Source organism: Spinacia oleracea, chromosome 2 (assembly GCF_020520425.1).
Source record: "Spinacia oleracea cultivar Varoflay chromosome 2, BTI_SOV_V1, whole genome shotgun sequence".
NCBI lineage: Eukaryota > Viridiplantae > Streptophyta > Magnoliopsida > Caryophyllales > Amaranthaceae > Spinacia > Spinacia oleracea.
Window position 1 is genome coordinate 101,591,196 of NC_079488.1, and position 12,263 is coordinate 101,603,458.

At 38.1% G+C, this 12,263-nt stretch overlaps 1 protein-coding gene across 1 annotated transcript; it reads left to right on the plus strand.

The window, feature by feature from the left end:
• Positions 1-8,676: 8,676 nt before the first annotated feature.
• On the plus strand, positions 8,677-10,740 carry LOC130467678 (uncharacterized). Its single transcript, XM_056836264.1, has 2 exons — positions 8,677-9,386; positions 9,474-10,740. Exons 1-2 carry the CDS (start codon positions 8,677-8,679, stop codon positions 10,738-10,740), a joined length of 1,977 nt encoding a protein of 658 aa, XP_056692242.1.
• Positions 10,741-12,263: the final 1,523 nt, after the last annotated feature.

Below are 12,263 nucleotides of genomic sequence, written 5' to 3' on the forward strand. Positions count from 1 at the left end.
AACTTGAACAATTGGTATCAAAATTAAGATGTATGATCAAAGATGAAATCCTGTACATAACTATCTATAACAGATAACATAGTTTTAGCATTGACCATGCTATTCAGAAATCTGAACCTCCTTACCTATTATTTGTTGGAAATCCTTGTGAGAAATACAAAAGAAAATGAGTGGGAAGTGGGAAGTGGGAAAATGTGGGAATATGAAAAGTCCCACATGGGAAAAACACAAACCATATTCAATGTTTATATTTGGGGGTTTGAGGGAAACATTTGTTTAAGAATGCTTGAGAGTGGCATGGGTGGTCACAACACACACACAAAAATGTTTGACCCGACCCAGATCCGTGGATCTAGATCCGTTTTCAGCGGATCTGGATCCTCAATTTTTTGACCCGACGGATCCGGGTAGGATCTGGATCCTTTTTAAAAACGGATTTGGATCGGGTCCTAAGTCATTACCCGGATCCAGATCCGTTTATCCGTTTTTATATTAAAAAAAAAAATTAAAATATAAAAGTAAAGACTTAAGAATTTTAACATTATTGAACTTTTAATATTATTTATGTTGGATTTGTTAAATTTGATTTTAGTGAATGCGTGTATGGTCAAATAGCGTTGTTATTGAAATTTTATTAAACTATGGTTAAAATGAAAATTAGGGTCGTTTGATGAAAATATAAGTTAGGATCCGTTCTGGATCCTCAATTTCATTACCCAGCGAATCCGGGTAGGATCTGGATCCTTGCCTAAAAAGCGGATCTGGATCCTAAAGGATCCGGTCCGGATCCTACCCATTGCCATCCCTAATCTCATCCATTGGATCTACTAATATGGGCTAGGACTAATATGGGCTAGGGTGTTATGTTTCCTAGAAATTATGGGCTAGGGTGTTAGGTTTCCTAAACTAATATTTTTTTCTTTTTGGTGCGAGGTTTCCTAAACTAATATGGGCTAGAGGTATTATGCGGCAGGGTTAGGTTAGGTTTAGGTTTAGGAGTGTACAAATTTGTTTTGGTTTAGGAAGTTTGTCAGGTTTTCTTATTCATAGAATTTCTATATATATATATATATATATATATATATATATATATATATATATATATATATATATATATATATAGGGTTCCCCTCCAATGAGAAGATCCTTATAATGGGAAGAATGAGAAGGGATCTCGACCATACAAATAATCCAACGGCCCACGATTAAACCAGTAATAAACCATTAAATGAAAGGAAAAAAATCCCGAAAACCATATCCCCAGTACCCACCACTGCACCGAGAAACCTCATCCCTCATTCTTTTCTCTCTCCTCTATTTCATGGCTTTCTCCTGTGTAATGGGTATACTGAATATACATGATCTTCTCCTCTTCATCCCATTCTTCCATTTATAATTAATCTATCTTTAACTCCTAGAATCTCATCTTTTCTACGATTTGTGTATTGCTCATATATGTTTACAATAGTAGCTGTAGAATTGGCTTTGATGGTAGCTTTGACGCTTAACAATCTCTGCATCAATGGAGGATTCGTAATTAGCGTTCATTGTAGCACACAAAAAATGGCGTTGAACGGATTTTTGTTCTATCGAGCTTTACAACCATGGATTAATTAAGCATCGTATCTCTGGTTTCAATTGATTTTAATTGTTTTGATGTTTGTGGATTGTGTTTGTCGGTGCTTGATTTTGATTTCGTGTTGATTGGAAGGAGTGGGTGTGCTGGAATTGAATTTTGGTTTCAATTGAAACCGTTTTTGATAGAATATGTTAATTGATGAGTTAAATGAGCAAAATATTTAAGTCCTGATTGCTGCAATCTTCAAGATATCATGGTTAAATTCCTTGCTTATTTACTTTGTCTTCGTCTGCTAATCTTCATGAGCAAAAATACAGAGAAAAAAATTAATGAGCAAAATATTTTTAATGAGCAAAAAAATAAAAAGAAGTAAATGAACAAAAATAGTAATTAAATGAGCAAAAAAGGTTTAAATGAGCATGTTCGGATTTTAAAGTTTTTGCTCGTTGTGTCTAAATGAGCGAATACTAAAATCCAAACTTTAAACTTTTGCTCATTGGTTCTAAATGAGCAAATATTATAGTTTCTATTAAATTTTTTGCTCATTGTGGCTAAATGAGCAAATATTAAAGGATTTTAAACATTTGCTCATTGTGTCTAAACGATCAAATATTAAAATCCGGACTTTAAACTTTTGCTCATCGTGTATAAATGAGCAAATATTAAAGTTTGAATTTACAACCATGGATTAATTATCGTCCTGTTTGACTAAAAACACGAATTTTAATATTTGCTCATTGTGTCTAAATGAGCAAATATTATAGTTCGATTTTAAATTTTTGCTCATTGTGTCTAAATGAGCAAATATTATAGTTACGATTTTAAATTTTTGCTCATTGTGTCCAAATGAGTAAATATTAAAGTTCGGACTTTAAGGTTTTGCTCATTGTGTCTAAATGAACAAATATTATAGTTTCAATTTTAAATTTTTGCTCATTGTATCAAAATAAGCAAATATTAAAGTTCGGATTTTAAAATTTTGCTCATTGTGTCTAAATGAGCAAATATTAAAGTTCGGATTTTAAACATTTGCTCATTGTTTTTAAATGTGCAAATATTATAGTTTCGATTTTAAACTTTTGCTCATTGTGTCTAAATGAGCAAATATTATAGTTTCGATTTTAAATTTTTGCTCATTGTGTCTAAATGAGTAAATATTAATGTTCGGATTTTAAAGTTTTACTCATTATAACTAAATGAGCAAATATTAAAATCCGAACTTTAAAATTTTGCTCATTGTGTCTAAATGAGCAAATATTATAGTTTCATTTTAAATTTTTGCTCATTGTGTCTAAATGAACAAATATTAAAATTCGAACTTTAAACTTTTGCTCATCGTGTCTAAATGAGAAAATATTATAATTTCAATTTTAAAATTTTGCTCATTATGTCAAAATGAGCAAATATTAAAGTTCGGATTTTAAACATTTGCTCATTGTTTTTATATGAACAAATATTAAAGTTCGATTTTAAACTTTTGCTCATTGTGTCTAAATGAGCAAAATTATAGTTCGATTTTAAACTTTTGCTCATTGTGTCTAAATGAACAAATATTAAAGTTCGATTTTAAACTTTTGCTCATTGTCTCTAAATAAGCAAATATTTTGCTCATTTTATAAAAATGAGCAAATATTTTTGCTCATTTTACATTAACAAACCCGGACTTTAAAATTTTAAAATGAGCAAAAATATTTGCTCATTTGTGTAAACTATAAAAAATGAGCAAATATTTTTAATGTTAAGTAATCTAAGATTTTAAAATATTTGCTCATTTAGAAACAACGAGCAGATATTTTGAACGTTAAGTAATTTGAGATTTTAAAATATTTGCTCATTTAGAAACAATGAGCAAAAGTAATCTGAGATTTTAAAATACTTTTTCTCATTGTGTCTAAATGAGCAAATATTAAAATCCGAACTTTAAACTTTTTTTCATTTGTGTTTAAATGAGAAAATATTATAGTTTCAATTTTTAATTTTTACTCATTGTTTTAAATGAGCAAATATTAAAGTTCGGATTTTAAACATTTGCTCATTGTGTCTAATTGAGCAAATATTAAAATTCGAACTTTAAACTTTTGCCCATTGTGTCTAAATGGGCAAATATTAAAGTTCGGATTTTAAAATTTTGCTCATTGTGTCTAAATGAGAAAATATTAAAGTTCGGGTTTTAAACATTTGCTCATTGTGTCTAAATGAGCAAATATTAAAATCCGAACTTTAAACTTTTGTTCATTGTGTCTAAATGAGAAAATATTAAAGTTCGGATTTTAAAATTTTGCTCATTGTTTTTAAATGAGCAAATATTAAAGTTCGGTTTTAAACTTTTGCTCATTGTTTCTAAGTGAGCAAATATTAAAGTTCGGATTTTAAACATTTGCTCATTGTTTTTAAATGAGCAAATACTAAATTTCGATTTTAAATTTTTGCTCATTGTGTCTAAATGAGCAAATATTAAAGTTCGGATTTTAAAATTTTGCTCATTGTGTCTAAATGAGCAAATATTAAAGTTCGGATTTTAAACATTTGCTCATTGTGTCAAAATGAGCAAATAATAAAATCCGAACTTTAAACTTTTGCTCATTGTGTCTAAATGAGCAAATATTAAAGTTCGGATTTTAAAATTTTGCTCATTGTTTCTAAATGAGCAAATATTAAAGTTCGGATTTTAAACATTTGCTCATTGTTTTTAAATGAGAAAATATTAAAGTTCGATTTTAAACTTTTGCTCATTGTGTCTAAATGAGCAAATATTATAGTTTCGTTTTTAAATTTTTGTTCATTGTGTCTAAATGAGTAAATATTAAAGTTCGGATTTTAAAGTTTTGCTCATTGTGTCGAAATGAGCAAATATTAAAATCCGAAGTTTAAACTTTTGCCTATTGTGTCTAAATGAGCAAATATTATAGTTTCAATTTTGAGGATTTTACATGTATGTGGACTTGGAACAGTAAGTTTGATGTCTAGATTCTGTTATGTTAGCTTGGCAGATTATGCTGCTTTCCATTACATAGAGCTATTGTTCTATTTGGGTTGCTATGTGATTAGCAAAGGGATGACATCTTCCCAAAGCAACTAGGTTGTTTTTTCAGTCCTGTTATCCAGTTGTTCAATCAGCTTAGCAATCAGTGTAACATCTTCAGTTGACAAGCCAATTCCTAATGCCACTTCCTGATGTTCCTCCACGAATTCCTGAATTGTATGATGTTCGAGTAAGAACTCAAAGCGAACTGTATTTTGTAGTACACTACCTCCAAAATCAGTAATCTCGAGGGTCATGATATCGTATCATTGTCCTTCATCGTCCCTTTCAACTGAACTTTCTTATCCGTACCATCAATTTCCTTCACTACTTCCAATTGAGATGCAGCAGGAAGTTGTACACCAGAAGTGTTCTCAGCAAACAAATTCTGCAGATCTAGTTGTCCTATAGTTTTCAGGCAGAACATCTCCTAATACTTGTTTCCATAACGGAATACAAAGAGTTGCCTATGTAGGATTCGAACCTACATCATTGTGCAATCGCACAAAGCTCTACCAATTGAGCTAATAGGCATTACTTACATGTTAGGTACAACAACAAAAAAAAGTTATTTTTAATGACCTCTAAGCGGTAGAATTTTATAACATACAAGTCTATTAACCAGCATTGTAAAGCAGAGGCTTTCTTAGGTATAAACCATCTGGACTAAGTTAGAATTGATATCAATAGTACCTGATGCTGCCCTTCTTGTAAGTTCTCTAATCTACAGAAGGCCTCTAAAAAACTCCTCGCAGCTGCTACAACATCATCAGGGGCCATAGGTGCATTCCCTACTCTATATACTCCTCCATTGCCCGCACCATAATCCCACGACCAGCTGTGTCTTCCTCAAGTTGTCCTAGTGTGTAAGTTTTGCCCGTTCCAGTTTGTCCATATGCCATAATTGTTCCATTATAACCATCCAAAACACTCTGCAGATTATGATAAGATACATAAACATATTAAGTCCTTTGTATGGAGTATGATAATTTCAATAGCAGATTTATAATGAAATGAAAAAACTTAAACCATAATATGTAAATTAGACTTGCAGACACCTCAACAGAAAAACCACCAACACCTATCAGTCTAGCAACAAATACTATGCAGCAAGATGGACTGTCTAAATTTATATGAGGCTGCCAGGCCAGCCTGCCACCATCAACAAATTCAGTTTCTAACTTGCCTCTAGCACCAGGAGCTAGAAGTATTAATTCTTCAGTTGTTTCAGTAATGAACTATGGAAAAGAAAGAATACATACCTCAACAACAGGTTTTGCCACAACCTCGTATACACGTTTTTGAGATGCAAATTCGGTCAGAACCTCATCAAACCCATAAGTATCTGAGTCCCAGTTGTTCTTGCGAAGCTTTAATCTTTTGAGCTGCGGTACAAAACTCAGTAAACTGATAAAGGAAAATTAAAAAACTAAAAAACATAATGGGTAAGTAATATTAGTTCTAATTAATTTAGGAAAAGTAAGTTTTTATCAATAATAAGCAATTCATTACAGGAGTAATATCAGTACTAACATTTTAGAAGCTCTTGAAAACAAGAAGACAGAATCATTACAGGTGATTTGTTTCAGTACTAAAATTCTAGCCAACAAAAACAATAGAGTTTGAGGACTAATTAGGCAATATAAGAGATTACAAGTTTACAGTTTGCTAGTTCCTCAACTAGCTGACAATCAGACCTCATATCATACCCAAGAAGAAAATCAGGTTTGAAATTATCAATCACTCCATCAATTAAGACTAGCGATGCGAACAATAAGACGGGAATAAAAAAAGATGAGGTTCCGGTAGCAAATGCAGCAACACACCTCAAGGCATCAAAATCGAAAGTGCCAAGTGCCAACATCACCAGTAAAGAAGACAACTCAAAACTTCCCAACAATGTCAATTGGCAGCAACTCAGTTCACTGACTTCATAATGAGCTAAATGGATTGCACAGCCTTCTATGTTCATTGTCAGCTGCAGCAAATGGCCTGATTGATTCATAGTTGGCTTGTTTCTATTCTATGTAACAGATTATATGTGGCTTGTCCTGTTCTATGTAAACACTTAAATTTGCTCATTTGCACAAATGAGTAATTATAAGTTTTCTCATTTGGAATAAATGAGCAAAATTTTCAGGCCCAACAAGCTTCAGAGTAGATTCTAAAAGTATAATCAATTTAACTAAACAACACTGTATTTATCAACACAAAATCACAAGAAATTAAAGAACTATCAACAACCTACTCAATTGCAAGAAATCGAAATTAAAGAAATTATTTATTTAATTATTTGGAATTAATGAGCAAGTTTTTTAGATCAAGAACAATACGAAAATTGCTAATGGATAGAACAAATCAAACAAATAAAATCACAGGAAATAACTATCAACTACCTACTTAATTGCAGAAATTTTGGACAGAAAATACAACCCTAAAATTGAATAAAAACCTAAAAATAACTCACAAAAGGAAAAGCCGTAGACATGGTGGCGGTCGGAGATGGAAGGTTGGAGACGTTGGCGGCACGGTGGATGGTGGCGGCGCGGAGATGTGGCTGCGCGAGAGGAGACAGTGGCGGAGAGGAGAGCGAACGAAAATGGAGGAGAGAGAATACGGAGAGGAAACTCTCGAGGAGAGAGAAAAGATAGCAACGGAAATGAGGAGAGAGAAAATTAGAGTTGTTTTGTTTGTTGGAATGTTTTCGGAATTTTTTTTGGTGAAATTTACAATTATGCCATGACTAAAACGCGGTAGGAGTCGTTAGATCAGATCTTAGCGAACGTATGAGATCACTTCTCATTCTTCTCATTATAAGCTCTCTTCTCATTTGAGTGTAAATCTATATATATATATATATATATATATATATATATATATATATATATATATATATGGGTATGCGGTGACAATAAGAACAATGCAGGCAATCATTGGAATAGGACATCAGAGTATTAGCAATTAGAATAAGATTTTAGCAATTTAATCATGGAGTCGTCAACGTTTACGTATTCATTGGTGATGCCAAAATTGCCAGAAAATTGGTTAAGGGATTGGGAAGCAACAGGTAGAATGGAGTTTTTTGTGGCACAAGACGGAGATTGGTATAAAATTTTCGTTGTTAACAAGATGACTAGGATGGTGTATCATGTAGTGGACTTCTCACAATGCGACGAGGGTATGAATCGTTGGCCGGCGTGTACCATATTGAACGGAAAACTTTATCTGATCGGAGATCGAGAACCCGGTGATGTGCATATATGTGATCTGACATTGTCATCTCCTTATACATGGAAAAAAGGTCCACCCATGCACTCAACCAAGCGTGAACATCACTGTTATCCCACTTTTTGGACTAACGACATAACCGTTCTAACGTTTGGTCATGTCGTGTCAGCCAGGTCATATCGTGTCGCAGGTAAACACAGCTCCAGGGAGACACGTCCGACGTAGCATCATACAACGAGGTACAGCCGACGAAGGACAGGCGACAAAGTACAAGCAACTGAGACGCGTCCTCGAGAAACGGGCTGATAAGTTGACCTAAAGCCCATGATAGGCAGCGCCGTCAAGCTAGCAAGAACGAGTCCAAGACTCACGCGAGAAGCGCGGAAGCAGTTGAAGGCTGAAGAGACGTGTGATGAAGATACTCCTATCTTTGTGGGATTCTCTCAACCGATTAGACCGTTGAGAATACTCTATAAAAGGACGAAGATAATGATAAGCAAGCCACGTTCACTCAAGCACCGAAACTCTTAAAGTGATAAACTGTTTCATTATTCATTATTGTACTCGAGATTTTAGTTATCGATTCTCAGAAAGAAAAGCATAAACAATCATATAGAATACTTAGTGGATTGATAGCCTCATAGCTATCCGCGGTTTTTTACCTTGTTCCTGGGTTTTCCGCGTCAACACTCCTCTGTGTCGTGCCTCTTTATTTGTGTCGTTGATTCTTTGCTTAGTTAGTGTCGACCCTAGCCGAAAGTCGCCCCCATACGAATTTTGGCATAAACAGTTTGGCGCCGTCTGTGGGGACATTAACTAGGTTTTACACAAAAGCACCCCTCTCACCATGACTACTGGAGAGATGACGATCGCAGAGATGAAGGCGGCTTACGAGAAAGCCCAAGCCGAACTAGCCCAAGAGAGGGCATCCAATGAAACCCTCCAGAAAGAGCTCGAATCTGTGAAGAGCAACAAACACCAGTCCCGCTACAAAGGTGGGAAGCCAAAAAAGCTAACGTTCGAGATGCCCGATGACTTTGAAGACGTGACCGACGATGAGGAGGAAACCCGTGAGGAAGAAGACAAAGAAGCTCCCGATCCGGTGACCCAACGCCTGAACAAGATGGATGCACGCATGACAAAGCACTATTCCCGCCTGATGAAGTTGATGACCAGGTTCCCCGGGGCACCTACACCGGTGGAGACCGAGCCGACCGACGGATATGCCGCGTCGCCGTTCTGCGAAGCGATCGCTAGAGTGACAGTTCCACACACACTCCGGCTCCCAACCTGGACCACCCTGTACGACGGGACATCCGACCCCTATAGGCACGTCAACTTCTACAAGCAGCGCATGTGGCAGATCGGGATTCCGCACGACCTAGTGGAACCTGTTATGTGCAAATCATTCGGCGGCACCCTCGATGGAGCAGATTTGGAATGGCTCACGAACGTCCCTCCCAGATCCATCTCCTGTCTGTCCGACCTCATCAACGCCTTCTATCAACAATTCGCCAGCAGTCGCCAGTTAGAAAAACAAACCAGTGATCTCTATCGGTTGGTTCAAGGGCCAACCGAGTCGGTACGCGATTATTTTAACCGTTTTAATTGTGAAAAAATTGGTATAAAAAATTGTGATGTCAGGACTGCTATTGAGGCGTTCAAGAGAGGCCTCATCCCCAATTCGGAGCTATACCGGGAAATAACCAAATACCCCTGTGCAACTTTCGAAGAGGTGCGATCAAGGGCCACCGCCCAGATGCGAATCGAAGACGACGAGGTTATCCGAACAGCATCTCAACGATCGACGGGGGGCAGCAGCGACAGAAGATCGTACACCCCAAGGAACAACAATTGGCGACACCAACCGTATGTTCGGCAAAACCAGGTACAAAGTGTCAATCAGTATTATGATACTAACAATGTTTACAGGAACGAGCGGGTCGAACACCCCAACATCTCCGACTACGGCTTCAACGTCGACATTGGAGGTGTGGTGAACGCCCTTCAAAATGTAGGTGGAACAGTCAGATGGCCCCGGAAGAACGACAGACCGGACTCCATGAAGGACATGAGCAAATGGTGCGACTTCCACCGCGACAACGGACACACAACCGAGGAGTGCATCTCCCTCCGAAAGGAAGTCGCATACCTCCTGAAACGGGGGCATCTAAAGGAACTGTTGAGCGACAAGGGAAAAGAAACATTTTCCAAAGAGCAAACCACCCTGCCCGGCCCAGCGACAAGCAGCGAGCGACCAGACCCACCACCGTTCAATAAAGTGGTAAATGTTATTTCCGGTGGTTCAGATATTTGTGGACTAACCTCTTCTGCAGCTAAAAAAATTAACAGGGGAGAATCTGAGACCGTAGAAGAAGGACAAACCGAAGACGAGGTCGCCCTACACAGGTCCCTGACCGCAATGGCTATTACTTTCGACAATTCAGATTCTGTAGATACACAGCGGGAGCACCACGACGGATTGGTAATATCGCTCCCAATAGGAAACGCATTGATCAAAAGGATACTGGTCGACAACGGAAGCTCAGCCAACGTACTGTTCTTGGAAGCACTACAAGAGATGGGATTAGAAGAGAAAAACATAGTAAGAAGATCAACAGTCCTGGTAGGGTTCAGTGGAGAAGCACTACGGACGGTAGGAGAGATATCGCTGCCTACATACGCAGAAGGCGTCAACATGATGACCAAGTTCAACGTCGTCGATTGTCCATCAGCGTACAACGTCATCCTAGGACGACCATGGATCCACAAAATGAAGGCAGTACCATCAACATATCACCAATCAATCAAATTTCCAACCAAGTGGGGGGTCATGGAAATCAAAGGGCAGCAAAGGGATGCGAAGAAATGTTACGAGACAGCACTGAAACCATCCAAGTCACCCATCTAGCAATTACAGCCAGGGTCGACGTCGGACGACCCCGACGACCAACAAATCGACGAGATAGTACTAGACCAGACAAAGCCAGACCAAGTCATAAGGATCGGAGCCTCACTGCCTGACAACATCAAAAGTCAGATAGTGTCGTTTCTAAGAGAAAACTCGGACTGTTTCGCTTGGTCACACGAGGACATGACAGGAATTAGCCCAGACGTGATTACCCACAAGCTCAACGTCGACCCCAGCTTCAAACCGGTAAAACAGAAACGACGTAAGTTCGCACCCGAAAGGAATAAAATCATAGACGAAGAAGTACAAAACCTGATAGATTCAGGGAAGATCAGAGAGGTCAAATATCCAGACTGGTTAGCAAACGTCGTCGTCGTCAGCAAAAAGAACGGAAAATGGAGAGTATGCATCGACTTCACAGATATCAACAAAGCTTGCCCCAAGGACCCATTCCCTCTGCCGCACATCGACGCCCTGGTCGACGCCACAGCCGGACACGAGCTACTCACATTCATGGACGCCTACTCAGGATACAACCAAATCCTTATGCACCCAGACGACCAGGAAAAAACATCTTTTGTAACGGATAGAGGAATTTATTGTTATAAAGTCATGCCTTTTGGTCTTAAAAATGCAGGTGCGACGTACCAAAGATTAGTCAACAAGATGTTTAAAGACCAACTCGGAGACACAATGGAGGTATACATTGACGACATGCTGGTGAAATCGAGGAAGGCTGACGATCACGTGGAACACCTACGACAATCCTTCGACATACTAAAAAAGTACGGTATGAAACTTAACCCGACTAAATGTTCTTTCGGAGTGTCCGCAGGAAAGTTCTTAGGTTACATCGTCACCCAACGAGGAATCGAGGCCAGCCCCGACCAAGTGCGCGCGATCATCAACATTCAATCCCCGCGGAACATAAAAGAGGTACAACGCTTGACATGGAGAGTGGCGGCACTGAACCGTTTTATATCACGGTCGTCGGACAAGTGCCGATTATTTTACGATGTCCTACGCAAAAACAAGGGGTTTAACTGGTCCGACGACCACGAAGCAGCCCTGCAGAACCTCAAAAAATACATGATGTCTCCGCCCCTCTTATCCAAGCCAAAAGAAGGAGAAGTCTTACAACTCTATTTAGCCGTTAGCTCGACGGCAGTGAGCGCGGTCCTAGCTCGAGAAGACGAAGCACAACAACTACCCATTTATTACATCAGTAAGTCACTACTGGAAGCAGAGACCAGGTATTCCTCCCTCGAAAAACTCGTCTTAGCACTCGTTACCGCAGCCAAAAAACTAAGGCATTATTTTGAAACTCACCAAATAGTGGTGATGACTAACTATCCAATCAAGTCTGTGATGCGTAGGCCAGAACTGACAGGTCGAATGGAGAAGTGGACAATGGCACTAGGAAGGTTCGACATCAAGTATCAACCAAGGACGGCTGTAAAGTCGCAGGCTCTAGCAGATTTTGTGGCAGACTTCAGCCCCGACTTAGAGAGAATAGCAGACGA

Bases quoted from the DNA above. Each gene is read 5' to 3' on its own strand.
- LOC130467678 (XM_056836264.1), top strand. From the start codon at position 8,677: ATGACTACTGGAGAGATGACGATCGCAGAGATGAAGGCGGCTTACGAG. The intron at 9,387-9,473 runs GTTGGTTCAAGG...TTGTGATGTCAG, and splicing joins CAAACCAGTGATCTCTATCG to GACTGCTATTGAGGCGTTCA.